Source organism: Ceratotherium simum, chromosome 18 (assembly GCF_057802395.1).
Source record: "Ceratotherium simum simum isolate JZ-2026a chromosome 18, ASM5780239v1, whole genome shotgun sequence".
In the NCBI taxonomy this organism is placed as follows: Eukaryota; Metazoa; Chordata; class Mammalia; order Perissodactyla; family Rhinocerotidae; genus Ceratotherium; species Ceratotherium simum.
In genome coordinates, this window is record NC_141917.1 from 29,603,171 (window position 1) to 29,624,706 (window position 21,536).

General features: G+C 36.3%; 1 protein-coding gene across 9 annotated transcripts in view; it reads right to left on the reverse strand.

Moving 5' to 3' along the window:
• Positions 1-12,930: 12,930 nt before the first annotated feature.
• The window catches only part of LMBRD2 (LMBR1 domain containing 2), a 44,602-nt gene continuing 35,996 nt past the window's right edge, over positions 12,931-21,536 (reverse strand). For 3 of the 9 annotated variants that reach the window (XM_087443188.1, XM_087443186.1, XM_087443187.1), the window contains 2 exons: positions 19,800-19,929; positions 12,931-18,896 (listed from right to left, as the gene is read on the reverse strand). In XM_087443188.1, the coding sequence (XP_087299314.1) occupies positions 18,812-18,896; positions 19,800-19,929 (215 nt within the window). In that variant the 3' untranslated portion in view covers positions 12,931-18,811. The remainder of the gene's footprint in view (positions 18,897-19,799; positions 19,930-21,536) is intronic. The other 6 variants (XR_015555095.1, XM_087443189.1, XM_087443192.1 and 3 more) reach the window with 6 other exon arrangements.

Sequence of the window (21,536 nt, forward strand, 5' to 3'; positions counted from 1 at the left end):
GAATCTAAATAAATGGAAAGATGTATCATGTTAATGGATCTGAAAGCTCAATATTGCTTAGATCTTTATTCTCCCAAAATTGATCTATAGATTCAACACATCCCAAAACAGAATCCCAGCAGGCTGCTCTGAAGACAAAAGAACAATTGAATACCTGTGTACTTTTTAAAAAATCACAGACCCCTGAAACATCTATAGACAAAAATTAATTCAAGATGGATCATAGGCCTAAATGTAAAATCTAGAACTATAAAGCCTGTAGAAAAAGAAAGCATAGGAGAATATCCTTATTCCCCGAAGAGAGGCAAAGATTTCTTAGATCATAAAACAAAAAAATTGATAAACCAGGCTTCATCAAATGTGAATGTTTCTGTTCATCAAAAGACACTAGTAAGAAAATGAATAGGCAATTTGCGACTGGGAAAAGTATTCACAATGCATATATCTGACAAAAGGATTTTTCCAAAATACATAAAGCACTTCACAAATCTATAATAAAACAACAAACAACCTATGTAAAAATGGGCTAAAGATGAACATATGCTTCACAAAAGATATAAGAATGGCTATTAATACTTGAAAAAATGTTTAACATCATTGGACATCAAGGAAATAAAAATTGAAACTAGAGGTACCATTTCATACTCACTAGAATGGCTAAAATTAAAAAGACTGACAATACCAAATGTTGACAAGGATGCAGAGTAACAGAAACCCTGGCATGCTGCAGGTGGTAGTATAAAATGGTACAATCACCTTGGAGAACTGTTTAGCAATTTCTTTAAAAATGTAAATTCTACATTTACCCTATGTCTGAGCAAATGCCATCTCTGCACTAAAGGCACAATCATGAATGTGATTCTTCAAGTCCAAATGGAGCACAAAGGTTTTACTTACTTCTGGTACTAGTTCAACAGGTTTGGCCATTAAACCTGCAATATAAACAGTATTGGGAAGAAGGGGCCAGGCAAAATCATAGGCAAAGTCAGAATTAACAAACCACAGCTCTGCTTTCAGTTGAAGATGAAATAACACTGGCCTAGAATCTTCTGGGAAATGTTCCCTGATAGTGTTGTCAAACTGAGTGTGGATATACCATTTCCTCAAGGTAGACATGAAGAGCATCAGCGAGTTCTTCGCTGGGCCCCAGACATCCATGCGATCTGGAGTAGAATGCTGGAACTTAAGACATAGGCTCAGGTAGCCTGAAATTCATAATTCCAAATATGCTAGTAAAAATGGTCACAGATGGCCCTCCAAGTTCCTCAGCAACCAGGAAAGTACATCGATCTATATAGCATTAACCACCACCAGGTTGAAACTCTCCTTTTTTAAAGAACCCATGATATTGATCCTTCTTAACAAATGACAACACTGAGTTCATGTAGCTCTATGATCTTTAAAAGGTTTGTAAATAAGTTTCTGCAAAAAAAAAAAAAGAGGGCCGGCCCCGTGGCTTAGCGGTTAAGTTTGCGCGCTCAGCTGCTGGCGGCCCAGGTTTGGATCCCCGGTGCGCACCGACATACCGCTTCTCCGGCCATGCTGAGGCCGCCTCCCACATACAGCAACTAGAAGGATGTGCAGCTATGACATACAACTATCTACTGGGGCTTTGGGGGGAAAAGAATAAATAAATAAAATCTTTAAAAAAAAAAAAAGAAAGAAGTGAAAGATATTTAATATTCATAGAAGATGTTAATCTTAAAACACACAAAAGAATCTTGGCACTACAAGAAAACACTTCTAGAGAACACTTCTGGCAGCAACTTGCCTGTTCTGCTGCTCTCTCCTGAGAACCTTCTGCTCCAGATACTGGTCTTTTCATGAGTTCCAAATCCACCATACCATTTCCTTGTTTTAGTCTTTGCTACAGTTCTTTCTGATGCTTAGAATGTTCCTGCTTTCTTCCCTCCTTTCTTCATCTCATCTAAATTCTACCCATCTTCCAATGCTCTTCTCGCTTTGAGAGATGTTACCAGCTATGGCTGGTGCCTCTGATCTCTTTCTACTGGCTGAATGCTGAAGTTCGTCCATATTGCTCTGTATGACCTTCAATTATACGCTAAATTTGCTCTCTAATGTACCCGTATGTAGGACTTGCTTTCCAGGGGCTGTACACATCTTGATGACAGGATCTTATGAACACAAGTGAAGGAACAGCATTTTCCATTGGACACATCATTTTAAAAGCTGTGTGCCAGTGACATCTGCTGGTCTCTTGCTTTCAACTATTGGGCCAATGGATATCTATACACTCTATTGGCAGCAAATCCTTCACTGTCCAGGTCACTGTTGCCTGGGGCTCCCGCTTAAGAGCCAGTCAATAGGGACTTTGTAGTACTACCATCGACATATATTTAAATGGTTATATTTAACATATTTAAAATTTGTTCAGGAGAAAGAAGAAGATGGAATGAACTAATGTTGTGACAAAAGTTGTTAAAACTTCTGTTTCAATAAGAAAATCCTTTCTGTGGGGATAATTACTGATACTTATTGGAGGCAAGTGAGAGGACGCTGTTTTGTCATCTCAGCAGTGTGATGGGCAGGGTAGGCTCTTTCCAAAAGGACACGAGATTATGAGGGGAAAATATTTGTGACCAAATGTGCTGTCAGTTTAGGCTATAGCAAGTTTGATGACGGTCATCTGATTAGATCAGAAAAAAAAAAAAAGCAGTCAGATAGCTTCAGGCCAGAAAGAGAATAGTCCAAGGAGGCTTTTTGAATTTAATGATTGAATCAGGATAATTCTCCAAATTATATCTGGGATAATAGCAGAGGTCTCATTAACTGTAAAAGCTACTCAAGAAAGATGTGAATTATATTTTGGTCTAGTATTTCTATAAATCTTGATCTTTAGATAGTGCAATAAATATTTACCTTGTGCCTACTACATGCTTCACACTATCATAGGTTCTGTGGATCTAGTAGGGAGCAAGGCAAATGTGACCTTTGCCCTCATGGAGCTTACAGTTTGACAGTGAAAATGGATATTGAGCAAACCCTTACAAGTAATAAATTAAATAATAATAAGTATGTTAAGTATTTCAGAGGAAAGAACGAGGCATTATGAAAGTATAGAGACCATCTAATCAGTCTAGAAGTTAGTATAGTGATTCTATCTTTGTGCCACTATCAATTTCATATTAATCAGTGGGGATACTTTTTTTAACTAAGCTTTTTTTAAAAGAAAACATTTAAAGTAATACATGGGAGAGTTTTGAGAAATTCAAGATGTGGTATAAATTTTTGGAAATCAGCACATGAAAATATAAGCATTAACTTAACATGGAGGAGAGAAAAGACTTGCAGAAACACGGTGCTAGGCCCAGTGGGACATACTGTAAAAGTGTATGGTGTTCTCTGCTCAATCTAGTTAGAGGATAGCAGAACAGAGGGAAGAGTTGGCCTTCCGAACCAATTTTTTGTTTGTTTATTCAGTCTCCTTCATTCTCTGCTCTGTCTCCAGTACATACATTGCCTGGCATGTATTAAGTCCCCAATAAATCTTTTTAATGCAAAAGATAAAGCACAAAATTAGGTGCTAAGTCAGTGGTGTAGAGAAGTTTAGAGGAATAATGAAGTAAATAAAACAGATTTTATGGAGAAGCCAATATTCAAGAAATGTCTTAACTGGTGAATAGCATTTTTCAGCAGAAATGAGGGAGGAGTGAGGACATTCTAATCAACACAGACAGGCATGATTTTCCTCTCTATGATTTCATGCTTAAGATGAGTAGTTTCTTGTTATTTTGAGTTTCAGATGAGTGGCATTTCCAGGAGTTAGCTTCATGACTTACTCTCTGCAAGGCTGAGAGTGAGACTTAAATGGCCAGGTTCAAGTTATGCAAAAACCAATCTTTGCAAGTGACCCCATCATCAAAAAATTTATGAGAAGAGAAAGGAACATAAAGAAGTAACATTAAGTGAATGTGACTTGATCCAACAATGAAATGGTGAGTTGCCCATCACTGTCCCTGAGCTGGAGAGACTGTAGGCAAAGAGAGAGGTGGAGGTTCTCACAGGGTGAGATTTCCCCCAATTTCTAAGGGTAATATCTACTCATTCAGATTTGGAAGCTGCACAGGCTGGGATGGTTAACAAGAGTGCCACACCCTAAGACTGCATGAAGTGATTGGTTCAGGGATGATTGAGATATTGCCCATTCATTCATTCATTCATATTTCTCAAATAATAACTGCTTTATTTTTCCTTAAAAGAAAAAAATTATTATCTCCCCAGCAAAGCTTCCTTTAAAAAGAAATCAAAATTTTTCTTGAATTCCTGTTTATAGTCTTTAGGAGGAGACCAACTGACAATTTGGTATTTTTTCTCCTTTTTAAAATCTAAGAGGAGGGAGCCTGCCCAGTGGTGTAGTGGTTAAGTTCTCATGCTCCGCTTCGGCAGCCCAGGGTTCACGGGTTCAGATCCTGAGTGCGGACCTACACACCGCTCATCAAGCCATGCTGTGGTGGTGTCCCACACACAAAAAAGAGAGGAAGATTGGCGCAGAAGTTAGCTCAGGGACAATCCTCCTCACAAAAAAAAAAAGAAAAAACAAAAAAAACACTAACTCTGGAAATAGTTATAAAAAAAAAAGAAAAAATAATCTAAGGAGAGACAGAAGAGAAAAAGTAATTAAATATGTCACCCAACTGGATTACAAGGAATATTAAGATACCCAATTTTAGTCCTTTCCTTTATTTTTCAGAATTTTTTTCTCTTTTTCTTTTTTCTTTAATAAGATCTTTATTGAGATATAATTCACCTATCATAAATTCACTCTTTAAAAGTGTACAATTTAGTGGTTTTTACTATATCTGCAGAGTTGTGCAACCCTCATCACAATGTTTTAGAACATTTCCTCACCCTCAAAAGAAACCTCATACCTATTAGCAGTCACTCTCCTTGTTCTCATACTTTCATTTAGTTCTTTAGACACAACTTCCTTTAGTTCTTTGAATACGTTATAATAGCTGATTTAAAGTCTTTGTCTAGTAAATCCATTGTCTGGGCTTCCTCAAAGACAGTTTCTATTGACTGCTTTCTGTTGACCTACTTTTCCTTTTCTTTGCATATCTCAATTTTTTGTTGAAAACTGGACATTTTGAATAGTGTATTGTGGCGCCTCTGGAAATCAGATTTCCCCCATTCCCACAGTTTATTATTGTTGTTGTTGCTGCTGTTTGTTTAGTGACTTTCCTGAACTAATTTGGTAAAATCTATTTTTCTTGTGATGTTTGGCTATGAAGGTGTCTGATCAGTTAGCTTAGTGGTCATCTAACGATTAGGCAGAGATTTCCTTAAATGCCTTGCAACAATAAATGTCCCAGCCTTTGCCCAGGAGTTCTGAATGTGTACTAGGCACACTTTCAATGCTCTGGCAGACAGTTTATGACACTGCCTTAGCCTTCACTTCGTGTATGTACAGAGGCTCAAGGTTAGCCCAAAGTGAGCAGTCAGGGCCCTCTCAGGTCTTTCTTGAGCATGTGCAGAGCTCTGTATATGCACATGGCCTTCTAGATCCTCAGAATTATGTCAGAGCTTTTCAAAGCCAAGAGGCATCTTCCCAGTTAGTTATGTCACAATATTGGGTTATATAAACATTTAAACCTTCTGAGTTTACATTATTATGAATATGTAAAAAATGTTCATTTTTGAGCCAAATAGTATATCGTTATTTGGTTTCCATTTGTGCATTTCACCCCTCCTAGAGTTAATAATTGCCTTCTTTTTTCATCTGTTTAGGATTGTTTGTTTTGTTTCTGTGCCTATTCGTGAGTCCCCCAACTCCCTCCAATATTACCTATGATTTTCAGTAAGGTCAAATTATTGAATAAATTTTTTTCCAGGGGGTGTTCCTCCTGGATTCTTCCATTGATCCAATCTGGACTGACCGCTCTCCAGGCCAGCTGCACAGCTGATAGCTCAGGACAAATCTTCAACACTCTCCTATTTTGCCAATTCTATTTCCCGATGCTTTGTCTTCCTTGTTTCTTGGTTAGCCCATTGTTCTGGTTAAAACCTGTAGTTTTAGTTCCGGACTAAACCCTGTAGTTACTTCTTGAGAAATGGTATATGAAAAGGAAAACCTCTGAGACTATTTTACTGTCAAATCTTGTTATTTTTCTGTGTACATTGCTGCAATGCCAATGCTAAAAAGTTTGATGCCATTCTGAGTCCTATTCACCACTGAAGTGTATGATAATTTTTAGGTTGCTTTTTATTAATCAGTAGTATTCTGAAATTTCATCATAATATGCTCCAGTGTAAGTCTTTTTTTATTCTTTGTATTGGGTGCTAGGGGGGATCTTTCAATATGGAGACTCATGTATTTTAGTTCTGGAAAATTTTTTTGTATTAGTTCTTGGATAAGTTTCTCCTGCAATTTTACTGTTTTCTTTTTCTAGAATTCTTATCAATCAGAGAAGACATCCTGATCCAATCTTCACAACCTATAGACAAGATTTCAAGCAACATAAATAAAGTGACATTTTATCAAATTGATCTGGAAATGAGTGTGAAGGGTTTGCCTGGATGGGCTGAAGATAGAGGTGAGGGGGTAAGAGATGGAGGAATGGGGAGGAAGATAAGCAAAGGCAAATAGCATATCAAACATTCTTCTGCTAGAGTTATGGTCTAAGATGGGCCTCTAAGTAAATACACACCAACACACATAAACACACATATCTTTTTTTCATTATAATAATTCAGTAGGACTGAGATGAAGTTTTGCTGAATATTTCTCCTATGCAAGGCACTCACAGCTTATCACCCATGGAAGGAGGGTCCAAACACTACTGTCTAATATGGTAGCCATTAGCCACTTGTGGCTACTGGGCACTTGAAATGTGGCTAGTGTGAATTGTAAAAAACACATCAGATTTCAAAGACTCAATATAAACAAATGTGAACTAACTCATTAATAATTTTTTATATTGTTTACCTGTTGAAAGGATATTATGGATATATTGAATTAAAATATATTATTAAAATTAGTTTGACCTGTTTTATTTTTTTAATGTGACTTCTAGAATATTAACAATTACATTAGGAGGCTTGCATTTGTGGCTCATGTTATATTCCTATTGGATAGCACTAGTCCACAGAATAGGAAGATATGATACCTAATGTAAGAGGAAGTCCATTTTGTTCAAGTGAGGTCACATCATGCCCATGATCTTGAAGAATCTGAGATACTCAGTCCATCAGTAGATAATGGCTTCCCTCTAGGAACAAGGCTTCATTTTTGTAAGGTTCACAGAAAGAAAAGCCAGGGTAGAAGGGTGGGGAAACAGAGAAGCTTCAGGATAAACCTTTCCTGGTTGGTGAGCAGAGGAAAGCTTCACTGTCTATTGCCCATGTGGGCAACCCTGCCCTGGACCCTCAGTCCTCCCAATGATTGACTCCTGGCTCTCTGAGCCCTCACCTGTAGCAATCCTCCTCTACAGTTTCCCTGTCCTGTGACCCAGGGGCTCCGTGTCAATGGGATAAGCTTTGGGGAACTTAGAGCTTAAGGCCTTCTCTTCCTAGGAAATAGACTATATTTCAATAAATGTCATGCCCCTTATTCACGCTCTAAAAAAATAACTGCCCACGGTGGTATACATGTGGCTTCGCATAGCAGACGGCAAATCAGGGTTATAGTTGGGATCCTCCTCTTGGAAGTTTTTGCTCGAGTGAAAACCAGAAAGTGGCTAGAAAGCGGCTAGGAGTGACTTCTCATGGGGAGAAGGAGGTGGAGCTACTCCTTAACACTAGAAACGTCGTTTAAGCGTAAATACTTTTGACAGGAGGTAATTATTTTGGGCCTGAGCTTGCCTTCGCTTAGAAGTCAGATATCTTGGGATACATGTAGCCCGCCGTCATGACCCTCCCCCCCGGCCCGCCCCAGAAATCTGCCAGAATAAGGAAAGCCCTACAGAGACTTGATCCTAGGATTGTGGTTCAGGCAAACTGCATATTCTTCCCAGCTTGCTCTCAGCTTCAGAGAAGCCCTGGCGCTTTCCCTAGGCCCAGCTCCCTGCCGTCAGGACCTAACAGCTCGGAGAGAGGAGGGTTCCTCTCTGCCCCGCAGCCCATGAGCGGCTCCCGTGCGCGCGCGCCGTGGCCGTTCGCAACACTCATCGAACACGGTCTTGATTTTGGCGCCTTCCGGGAGCAGGAGCCCCAGCAGCAGGAGGACGAGAAGCATCGCCGGCTGCCCAACCTTGCTCACTCGCGCTGTGCCGGGCGGAGCGAAGCCGATGCTGCGCGCCCTGCGCCACGGGCGGGGACTTTGTGCGCCCTCGGTCCCGTACAGCGAACGCTGCAAAAACTCCAGGCTAGAGATCCTAAGGCTGGGGTGTCTGCTCCAACCTGGTCAGAGTAAGGTGACCTGCCCAGCCTTCTTTACCCCTGCTCCTTCTGGGCCCTTTTGATTCCTGCTCGGCTGACCTCTCACCTTGGCCCTGCCTAGAAATCCACGTTTGGAGAGTCTCTATGAAAATCGAAAATCACGTCGATGACAGGCCCTCCTGGAAGTGGGCAAGTGACACTCTGAGCAGCGCTGGCCCGGAATACCAACTTTTAGGATACCCGGAGTCTGCCTTTGGTATTCCCTTTTCTAGACCTTTCTCCTGACTTTTGGGTGCCCCACCGCCCTTCTTACTAATTTCCGTAGTCACACATAGCTCCTCTCTAACCCCCTCCCACCCGCCCCCAAAAGACTCAGAGCTGGTGAGGTTTAAAAGGCATCACAAGGGGTATATATATACAATGGAATACTACTCAGCCATAAAAAAAAGATTAACTCTGGCCATTTGTGGCAACATGGATGGACCTTGAGGGTATTATACTAAGCGAAATAAGTCAGAGGGAGAAAGTCAAATACTTTATGATCTCAGTCACGAGTAGAAGATAAAAACCACAACAATCACATAGAGACAGAGATTGGACTGGTGGTTACCAGAGGGGAAGGAAGGAGGGATGAGGGCAAAAAGAGTAATTAGGCACATGTGTGTGGTGATGGATTGTAGTCAGTCTCTGGGTGATGAACATGATGTAATCTACACAGAAATTGAAATACAATGACATACACCTGAAATTTATATAATGTTATAAACCAATGTTACCACAATAAAAATAAATAACTAACTAACTAAAAGGCATCACAAGCCTCCCCCCATCTAGTAGTATCATAGTGAACACTCCCCGGTACCTACTACAATGCAGCAGCGAAGATCACTGCCGGACGGTGACTGAGTATATTCACCCATTTATCTACTGATGCCAAACAAATTTATTGAGCACCTATTATGGGTCAGGCATGGGTGGTTCTGCAAACAAAAATCATTCCTCATGGAGCTTATATTTGAGGAGAGAGATGAGCATTAACATATAGTATGTTAGGTAGTGCTAAGGAGAAAAACTTAATTGGACAGCCCTTCTGAGAAATGACTTCCAGATAAGGACCTAAAGGAAGAGGGCAAGCTAACCAGGAGGATCCTTGGTGTTTCTTAATGAGTATCTGCTGTGGGGCAGCATTATGCTTGACATTTTCAAGTAAATTATTTGATTATGATCCTCACAGCTATCCTGAGGAGTACTGTATTATAAGCCACTCCCCCCTCTCCTACCCCACCTTTTTTTTAACAAATGTGAGTCTGAGGTTCAGGTTTACTGACGGTCTCTGACTTACGCAGTGTTCACCGGTCCCAAACATCATATTAAGATATGCCACTTTCTTATCAATTCTAATAATTAGTGTATTCTTGGGTCTTCCACATACATAACCACGTCATAATAAATAAAAGCTTGTTTATCCTTTTCTTATCCTTAGGCCTTTTATTTCTCTTTTCTTGTCTTGCTATTATGGAACATACAATGTTGAACAGAAGTGGTGATAGAAGGCAACCTTGGCTTGTTCTGGCTCTCAAAGGGAAAGTTTGTAGCATTAAGGATGACATTTGCAGTATTTTTGGGTTCTTGCTTATGTGCATATACATATATGTGTATATATATATATACACACACACACACATACATATATGTACATACATATCTATCTGTATATATATATATAGATACATATCCTGTAGCAGGAAAAAAAAGAATACTAGCTTTTTAAAAAATATAAACAAATGTTGAATTTTATCAAAATGTTTTCTGCATCTGTCTGAGATGATCATGTGCTTTTACTCTTTTCAACTATTAATGTGATTTACAGAAATTTTTTTCTTTTCAGAAACATTTTACATTTTGAAATATTCAGAAAAGTGCATAAAATTTAAATGAATAGTATAGTTAATAAGTATAAATAGAAACATGCTTGTAAAAAAAACACCCAAGTGAAGAAACAAAACATTGCCCTTACTAACCCAAAGCCTCTCTGAGTAATACCCCTGAGTGTCCATCCCCACCAGAAGCACTGCCCTGACTTAGATAACAAATCACTTCAACGACTCTTTCTTTATGGTTTGCCCAACTGTATGCAACTTTAAGTTTAGTTTTTTGGCTGTTTTGGTTCTTTCGCTGTTTTGAATTGGACTTTTTTTTTTTTACCATTCCATCTTTCCTCTATTTGAAGCTATATCGTATTTCTATTCTCTTAATAATTACCAGAGAGATTATAGCATGCATCCTTAACAGTGTAGCTTAAGCAATATCTTTACTCCTCCTGGATACTACCATGACCTTAGAACACTGTAATGCAGTTTCCTCCACCCCAATTTATATAGTAAGTTATGTAATTTAATTCTCTTTATATACTTTAATTTTATTATGAAACAAAATGTACACATAGCAAAGCACACACAAAAGCATGTCTGCTCAGCAATTTTTTACAAAGTAAACACCTGTAAAACTACCACCTGAGTCAAGAAAGAGAACACAGGCAGCAATCCAGAAGCTTCTCTTGTGCTCCACCCCAATCACTAATCCCTTCCTCCTCCTGAAAGGTAAGCAATAGCCTGACATGTATGGTAATCTCTTCCTTGATTTTTTTTTATGGTTTTACTACATTCATGTTTTAACTCTACAATTTAGTTTTGCCTGTTTTTGAACTTTATATAAGTGGAATCACACTATATTATTTTTTCACATCTCACTTTTGATCCACATTATGTTTCATCCATGTTGTTGCATAGCTGTAATGAATTCATTTTTATTTATTCATGTATATATCCATCATGTTGGATAAATAAATCCATTTTGTTGATTGAATTGTCTATGGCTGAGGCTATTATGAATAATGCTATGAACATTCTGATAGACGTCTCTTGGTACACATATACACACATTTTTGTGTGATATATATACTCATTGCGAAGCCTAAAGTCACCTATGTGTTCTCCTATGTTGTCTTCTAGATGTTTTCTAGTTTTGTGTTAGAATTTTCGGTTTATGATCCATTTTGAGTTAATTTTTGTGAAAGGTGTAAAGTCAGCATCTAGACTCATTTTTTTGCACATGGTTGTCCAGTTGCTCCAGCATCATTTTTTTGAAAAGACTATCCTTTCTTCATTGAATTGAATTTGTTCCTTTGTCAAAGATCAATTGACTATATTTACGTGGGTCTATTTCTGGACTCTCTATTCTCTTCCTTTGATCTACTTGTCTGTTTTTGCACCAATCCTGCAATGTCTTGATTACGGTAGCTTTATAGTATGTGTTAAAGTTGAGTAGTGTCAGTCCTCTGACTTTTTTCTTTTCTTTCAATATTGTATAGGCTCTTCTGGATCTTTTGCCTCTCCATATAAACTTCAGAATCAGTTTGTTATATCCACAAAGTAACTTATTGGAGTTTTGATTGAGATTGACTTGAATCTATAGATCCAGTTGGGAAGAACTCACTTCTTGACAATATTGAGTCTTCCTATCCTTGAACATGTAATCTCTCTCCATCTATTTAGTTCTTTGATTTCTTTCATCAGTTTTGTAGTTTTCCTCATATAGATCTTATATATATTTTGTTAGATTCATACATAAGTATCTCATTTTTGGGGCTGCTAATGTAAATAGTATTGTGTTTTTTAATTTCAAATTCCACTTCTCCATTGCTGGTATATGGGAAAATGATTGACTTTTGTATATTAACCTTGTATCCTACAACCTTGCCATAATCACTTATTAGTTCCAAGAGTTTTTTTGGTCAATTCTTTTGGATTTTCTACATAGACAATTATGTCACCTGCAAACAAAGACAGTTTTATTTCTTCATTCCAAATCTGTATATCTTTTATTTCCTTTTCTTGTCATATTGTATTAGCTAGGACTAACGTAAATGGTGTTGCCTTTTTAATTTCAAATTTCAATGATTCTTTTTGGTATATAGAAAAGCAACTCTGTTTTCTTGGTCAGCCTGCCTAGGGTTTCATCAATTTTATTGATCTTTTCAAATACCTGGCTTTTGGTTTCATTGATTTTGTTTTCTTGTTTTCAATTTTATTGATTTCTGCTCAATTTTTATAACAATTTCTTATTTTAATTATAAACACAGGGCTGGCCCTGGTGGCTTAGCAGTTAAGGGCTCGCGCTCTGCTACTGGCGGCCCAGGTTCGGATCCTGGGCGTGCACCGACACACCGCTTCTCCTGCCATGCTGAGGCCCTGTCCCACATATAGCAACTAGAAGGATGTGCAACTATGACATACAACTATCTACTGGGGCTTTGGGATGAAAAAAAAAAGGAGGAGGATTGGCAATAGATGTTAGCTCAGAGCCAGTCTTCCTCAGCAAAAAGAGGAGGATTAGCACGGATGTTAGCTTAGGGCTGATCTTCCTCACAAAAAATAAAAAACAAAACAAAACAAAACAAAAAAATAAATAAATAAATAATTATAAACACAGGATAAAGTAATGTGGAACCTAAAGGACATGTATTTAATTATCTTAAAACATTTTTTTCATAACATCTGTTAATAAATTTATAAGGAACAAAGAATGTCTCAGTCAACTTAAAAGAGTTTAATCTCAAAGATGGTATGAAGTAAAATACATAAATAATCAGAAAAATTCTTAGTAACTTATAGAAGTGTACTTTATTTCATGCAAAGCTACATAATTTCCTATATTTTAACAGCTAATCAAATAAACATTTCAAAAAATTCATTACACCACAATAAGTTAAAATACTACAAAGCAATTGCAAATCCATGAGTTTTTCAAAACCAAACTGAGAGAACACTATGCATAGATAAGGCCAAAGATGCTAACTTACTTATAAGGAGCACTTTGCAGCTTTTTCCAAATACATATTTGAAAATGTAGTGAGAATCCATAGAGAAAAAGTTAAATCTACAACCTATTGGTCAGAGAGGAAAACATTTGTCACTATATATCAGCTTGTAAGGGATGATTAAAGAGAAATGTGGCATCATGCACCAAAAATGAACATAATGAATATTTTGAAAAATTATGATCAGATGCACATTTGAAAAGACATCTTCTATTTCACCTGTCCAATGAATCAGATAAATAACAAGTACTTTATTAACGCAACACAGAAATTAGGCTTTTGGTATACTTTGCTTGGGTACTGGTATATATAAAAAAATACTGAAGAGATGTAGGAGTATTTCAAATTCACACTGGACTACTGAACTTTAGAATATTGCCCTAAGGAAATAGGTTCTGGGCAGAACTTATTTGAGAAAGATTTTTAAACTACCTAAAAGCAATACTACAATTAGGTTACTTAGAAAAACATTTTATAAAAATTAAATACTAGGAAGTAACAACATCAATATTAGAGCTCTTTTTTCAATGCTATAATTTATAAATATATATTAGATTACAGTAATTTAAAAGACAGATCCACATGTTCTCTACCTTCTAAAGTGAGAAAAATCCTTCAAGTTGTTTTCAAAATATGTTCAAAAACAAATCCATTGGATTGCTTTAAAAAAAAATAAATACACAGTCTCTCCCCTACAACTTGGTGTACTAAGTAGGGAAGATATCAGCCAGAATTCTTTTGAGAAATACATCTCTAAGTGACTAGGTTGATAAAATTTATGTCAATAACATCAACTCAAAACTGTGTTGTATAGTCAGATTAATAAATTATGACTTTACTCTACATATGTCTGCCATAGTAAGCCACTCTTGCACTAGGTACAGTAAAAATCTCCTTTTGCAAAATGATTTGAGATCAAGATAACCACAAAAGAAAAGATTCTCAGGGGAAAAAAGTTATTCTCCCCAGGGAGTGTGTTAAAAACAAATGTCTTTTAGGATATCAGTAAGAGGAACATGCCAATATTCTTGCTTCATTAACAAATTTAAAATTATAGCAATGCTTCAACCAACCTCAATGGACAAATCTTTTGAAAATGGAAATAAAATTTTAGGATAACCAGGCTGAGCAAGAAAGGAATTAGAAGTGAGAGCATGTTCCCACTGCAACGGGATTGGGGATGGGGCAGGGCTAGTGCCTGCTTTGCCGGGGGAGATGGCACACAGGGCCTAGTCTCTAAGAGTTGGGACGGGCAATAATACTACCTGGTCTTCCAGGTCTCTGAGCAGGAAAAAGTCGCTGAGTTGGAAAGAAGTACCTTACACAGAGGCGATTCACATTTTAGAAGGCCTCCTGTAACCCTCTGATATTATTCCAACCTCTCCTAATGAAACCTTTGACGATGATGTCTATTATTTATGAATTCCTTTTCATAAAAAAAGTCTCCAAGTTCTTAAATGTTTTGTTTCATTTTTTTAACAATCACTGTTTTTGGAAATCCATTTTTATGCCAAAACATTACACTGACAAACATTCATTTTACTGAAGTGCCCTCCAATACATTGAGCCAGCACACATCACAGTTACATTTAGATGATGCTTAGTTATCTAGCAAAATCTGTTTCACTACTTTAGGTGCAATGCTGCAATTCAAGTAGTGGGAACTGTAGCCATCACTAGTTCCTTTTCAGTGTACTGATCATCAAAAACAACTGTGCACACAAAAGAAACAGAAGAAAAATCTGTCAGCACATTAGAAGTCATACTATAAAGAGAGGCCTCAGAAAGGAAGGAAGGTATAAAACGAATGAGGAAGGGAGGAAGAAAAGAAAGGAAAGATAAAACTCTAAATCCGTTTACTTCTTAACATTTAGCATTTAATGCAATACAATCCATTACACTTTGGAGATTCAAGTACGTTAAGACTTTTCAGGGACATTTTTTGCCTCAGTGCAAATACAGTCAGTCGTCCCTCGCTATCCGCAGGGGATTGGTTCCAGGACACCCTGAGGATACCAAAATCCACGGATGCTCAAGTACCTACAGTCAGCCCTCTGAATCCATGGATTCACATCTGCGGATTCAACCAATCGCGGGTTGAAACACAGTATAGGGGTATTTTCGATCCGCGGTTGGTTGAATCCCATGGATGTGGAACCCGTTTCTATGGAAGGCCGATTGTATACTTATCCTTGTGATTTTCAGGCATGGTCCACTCAAATCACAAGTACAAAACTCATATTACTGAACAGTGTGAGTTATAATTATGGAGAGTTTATTTTTCCTTTAAAATGGTAACCAACACACCATCAAGAGCATTCCCTAAACCTATTAAAGGTGTAAAAATTGACGTTTGTCATTGCACATAAATGAAATCTTTTCATTAATATGTTGAAATATACCTTAAAAAACACATTGACTTTCCATTCCACATTTAATTTCATTTGGGTACATAATCGGTGTAAATTTAAGAACTGATAATCTAACCAAATAGTAGAGTCCAAAAACAAATCAATTGGCAGCATTTCTTTTTGAAGGTGTGGATTGTCATTCTCTCATCTACTCTTTATAAATGGAAAACTCTTGAGTGTTTTGATTTAGCTCTTACCACTCTTGTGAAATGAGGGCCTCTTCTGTGATGAAACTATTCCAAAGCCCTTGTATTCATTTGGTAGGAGAGCAAATTCTAATAAGGCTTATACTTTATTTCTTATTTTAATAATTACTTTTATAAAAATGTTCTATTGATAATAACAAATTATTGATGTAATAACAAAAGTTAATTAGCAACTTACAGGTGATTCATGACATTAATAGACTATTAATTATTACTTTCTGTAATGGTTATTTTGAATTACTGGCTTACTGAATATCCTTCCCTAATAATTATTTTAAAAAATAACTTAGAAAATTTAATCAGATATCTATTATTATATAAGAAAGACACCAAAAGGTAATTGCCAGAAGTAATTCTGCAAGAAATGTACTTTGCATGTAAAGTATATGAATTCAGTAGTAATGTTTTACAGTAGATGTCCTTACATTTTAATAAGCTTCTCAAAACAGAAACCTTTTGTTCTTACTACAGTTTTTTATACAAAGTAGCTTAACAAATATTAACTGAGTTCCCAGTAACAACCTTAGTCATCAGGGATTAAATCATTACCTTCTGAACTCAAATTTACCCAGCCAGGTAACCATTCTATATGATCATACATAAAATCTTGTAAGATAAATTCTGCTTAAAAAGTTGAATACTCAGGATCACTTAAACACCAAAAATTATTTTGGAAATAACTTAAAAGTCATAAAGGGATCTATATTGTTTGTAAAGTATTAGATATACTTTAATTATTATAATCATAAAAATTTTAATAATAAAGGAAATTAGTACATTCCCTTACACATTCCTATCAATTTACCTTAGAACATTATAAGTTATAAAAGTAATTGGATAATTTCTTCTCTTTTCCTGTTTCTACTTCCACAACAGCATCTGAGTTTCATGACAAAACCTGATGAGAAACAACATTATACTTAAGGAAGATATTCCAAAGTAAACCCAAAGACTAAATAATAAAACAATACTATTTTCACAGGACTTTTGATGAATTACTCCAAAAAGAGGTTTTGCTTTGGGGACTTGTAAGCTTCTCTGTAATAATAAGAAACCAGACTCCTTTCTAGGTTGATCATTTCCCCATCCAACACCTTCAAGAACCACTAGGAAAAACTGCACAGCTAATAGCTTATTTTGTCTGTTTAAACTCCAGTATATAAACATCAACTCAAAATCCTCACAATAGTTTTGTGAGGTAGATGGGTAGATAAATAGCAAGTATCATCTTCATTTTGCAAATGAAGAAACTGAGGCACTGAAAGGTTACACGATTTGCCGAAGGTCGATGGTCAATCATGAAATTACAAACAGTATTAACTTATCTCCTGCTCTTGGCCTATTTGTCTCTACTCACACTTCACAATAAAAGGCTGTGGCTGTGGCTGTGTGTGTGTATGTCACCAAATGGGCAGTCTATCTGACCTTCAATTGAGAGTAAAATGTATCCATTGATAATTATTTTAAAGGGGATCTAATCTTAAAGATCATAAAAATTGAAGAAAATCAGATAATTAAGATGATACACTATTCCTTTTAGTATCTGCATAGAACTGTGTCTTTAAAAATTTTACATGAAAACCCTAAGTACAGAGAAAAATAAAAAATTTAAAATTATGATTCAGGGAAAGATTACTTTCAAGAAACATATAATCATATTGTTAGGATGACTATATAATTCATCTTTGAGATACTTAAGAGTGAAAGTAAGCACTATTAAAAATTACACAAGATAATAGGTGTTAAACTGGGACTGTCATGGGCAAGCTTAAGTATAGTCACCATTGGGTGAATCCATAGCATGGATTCTCTAGGAGTTGCAAACATTTCAGGAACATAAAAAAATTCTCTGCAAGCATGTTGTACTCAACTATATTCACTGTGCAATAAAATATTGATGACTTAAAATATAATACCTAACTTTGGCTTAAACACAAAGGTTAAAAAAATCAATTTAAAGTAACAAGCATGTTTAACGAACAAGTTATTACACATTTCCATTCTAATATAGTGTTCTGTTTTCTATAAACCACAATTTAAGTGTTAGTAATACAGTAAATGGATTCAATTTTTACGTTTGAATAACCAGATGTTCTTTTTCAAAAAGCATAAATAGGCACCTTTAAAAATTAGAGAATTTTGTGGGACTCTTTGGCTACTAAAAAAAACCCACTATTTACCACTAATGCTTAAGATTCTCCTTGAATAGAATGATCAACACTTAAACCAATATGCTAAATAATACAGGTGAACATTTCTCTCTGAAATGAAAATCTTTTACAAAGCAATACCAAAAGCATAAGACAATTTCCAGTTACTACCAAAGACTGAAAGAATAATACATCACCCAATTTTAATACACATGCTAAACATGCTATCAGTTGAAGTAGAATATTATTATACATGCAAAAACCTCACTGATTTGCATACAGAGTCGAAAAACAGCTTTCTTACATTCAGTCACGTCTGGTAAGTAAGACTTGTTTTAAGACATGGGTTTTGTAAATACGGTTATTATTTGAGGTCTCCATCTCTTTGGGAAATATAGGATTAACATATTCTTTAGAAACAGCAAAAATGTAAATCACAATAATAAAACTGTAATGTTATTTAGTTATGACTTATGGCTTCCTTGGACCTTTAAAACAACTTTCCTGAAAAAAATTAATCTGAAACAAACTGAATTACATGTTCTCAACATATACTGATCTTTATCATGAATTAAATCCTTCCACTGTAACTATACTTCTAAGGCAGACACTTCAGGAATGGTATGTAATAAATCCTATCAGAAAAGATGATACTCTACTTAATGAACGATAAACTATTATTACTAAGATGTGATTAATTTTCAGTGCCTTTTTGATCCTGACACTTTTCACTGAGAGTACAGTGTAAATTTTAGGGCACATAGATGTTCATAAAGACTGAACTGCTGTGTTGATCTTGGTTAGTTATTCTATAAATTCTTTCAGACCTTAAACATCATCAAATATTCTGCAGTGAGACATCGAGAGGTATCGTCCACCAGGCTGATACCTGAAAGGTGGATAAAGAAGTGATCTGAGGCATCAAAAATAATAAAGGAGGAGAGAAAAACAAGGACACATTAAAAGGAAGTGGCTACATAATTTATAAGCACTGTAAAATCTATTCAGTAGCTGAACGCAGAAACTTACTCTCCAAGGATATTATCCCAAAGGGATTTACTTAATTATAAATCAAGCAACAACTGTTTTAGAGCCTAGCATACAGATATGACAGGGTAAGACATGTAAAAAGAAAGGGGTGGGACGATATAAAACACATGATGGAACTTAAGAGATCCACTCCTGATTGTTGAATATAAATAGAATATTCTAGCTTTTTTGCTATTTATAGGCAATACTATGGCAAATATCTTCATGCATATATTTGCTTTTGTTTAATTACTTCCACACAGCATAGAGGCTAAAAGCACAGACTCTGTAGCAAGAGTCCTGGGGTTTGAATGCCTCACTTACCATTTACAAGCTGTATGACTCTGAATAAGTTACTGAACCTCTCTGGATTCAAATCCAACTGGATTTACAACCATAAAATACAACATCATTGTTCAAGTGCTTAGAATAGTGTCTGACACCTAGCCATAGCTATGTAGCTGTTGCCAAATATGATAAATTTCATATATGGGATTGTTAGAAATAGGCATATAAACATTGTTAAGATTCTTACTATTGATTTCAATTCTTCTTTCTAATACCACTAGTAGTTTATGAAGATATCAATTTCAATTACCATCACTGGCTGCTACAATTTTTAAAATATAAAAGCATTTGAAGGTATAAAAAGGAATCAAAGGTTGCTTAACATGCTTTTTATTAGTAAAGATGAACATTTTCCTTGTGTTTGTTTATCTAGCCATGTCAGTATGTTATTAAAATTTCAGAGGAACGCTGGAGCCAAAATGATACAGCTGGAACTTACCTTTCTGATTCAGATTCAAGAGGATCATCAGTGAATGCTGCTGCATTAAAATCCAAAGGTTCTGCGTCTTGGAGGAGTTCTATTCGGTCCCTTTCAGTCCTATTATTAGCTCTGGTATATTTGGATGCTGCTGCAAAAGAAGAAAAAAATATGTCTAATTTTCTACTGTCTTTATGGGTCACAGTCCATGGACTCACAGAAAGAAAAGTCAAGATTACAAAGGATTTGAATTTTGATTGTTAAAAAAGTATTAAGACAACTATATGGTTCCTTAAAAATCAAATGAAAACGATAAATAGTATGATAGAAAATAACAAAGAAAAGTTCTCTCTTGTCTCTAGTTTAAGCTCAGATGCAGCTACAGTGCAAAGACTTAAATAATATGAATCAGAATTAATATTTAACTATGGTATCGTAACAGTGAAATTGTTCATTATCAACTCAAGTTTCAGTTGATTTCACAGTGAATCCAGGGGCTGCTACATCTCATTTATTGGCTAGGATTTTCTTTAAGGTGTAGTCAACTCGAGCTCTTCAAGAGAGGCCTGAGTCTTTTTTCCATGAGACAAGAGTTTCGGGCAGCAATGTCTAACAGAAATAAAATATAAGCCTCATATTTACTTTTAAATTTTCTAGCAGCTACATTAAAAAGTAAAAAGAAATAGGTGAAATTAATTTTAATATATTTAATGTAACCCAATATATCCAAAATATTATCATTTCAACATGGGGCACCAGCCACATTGCAAATGCCCAATAGCCACATGTAGCTAATGGTTAGCATCCTGGTCAGTACAGATCTAGGGCACTCACTCTCCCTTTTCTACATGGATGGGGCTTTCTTCATCAACAACCTAAATTTTCATAATGCTGTTTTGAGCAGTCCAATACTTCAAAAGAACTTCATGATATAGTTCCTTTTGAAAACTGCAGGCAAGCCAATTCCATCATATCTTACATTTTTGCCATCTTGGACTCTGCCCTTCTCTTTTCTCTCATTCATTCAGCAAATATTGGTTGCCTACCATACACTAGGTTCTCTCTAACTCATCATCCTAAGGTGTTGTGTTTCCTCCTCTTAACCATTCTCCCATTCTCTAGATCTTTCCACTCTGTTAACCTCTATTCCACGGTAAGCAAGCTTCCAAATCTCTCTGTAGAATACTCCCTCTATTTCTTAGCTTTAACTAAAACTTGAGCTCTCTGCTATTTCTTCTACCCTAAATCTCATTCAAACACATCCTTTCATCTCCAGGATCACTGCTCATTTTAGGCCTCATCATTTCTTGACTGCATTACCAAAACAGACATTAAAGTGGTTTCTGAGTCTCATTTCCCTAGAAATCATACTTTATGTTGTCATCAAATTTATCTTTCTAAACCAAAAATCGGAGCATGCTGCTTTCCAGATTGGAATCTTTGGGATAAAATCTAAACTTCTGAGCACGATAATATCTGTTTCCCAATTACCTCTGTAGCCTCCCCCCTTATTAGGCTCCTTATACCTTAGGCTCTAGTCACAGAGAAAAACTTGCATTTCCCTAAAGGTTCTCTCATGTCACTCATTCTTTCTTCTGCCTAAAACACCTTCACTTGGCTAAGTACTATTTGTCCCTAAATACTCAGTTAAGTATTTCTTTATCACAGAAATCCTTTCCCAATAAAGAACTCTTTTTCCATCCCCTGAGCTGAGTTCCCTCAGCATCAGGTATGCACCCTTCTACTTTCTTAGCATTC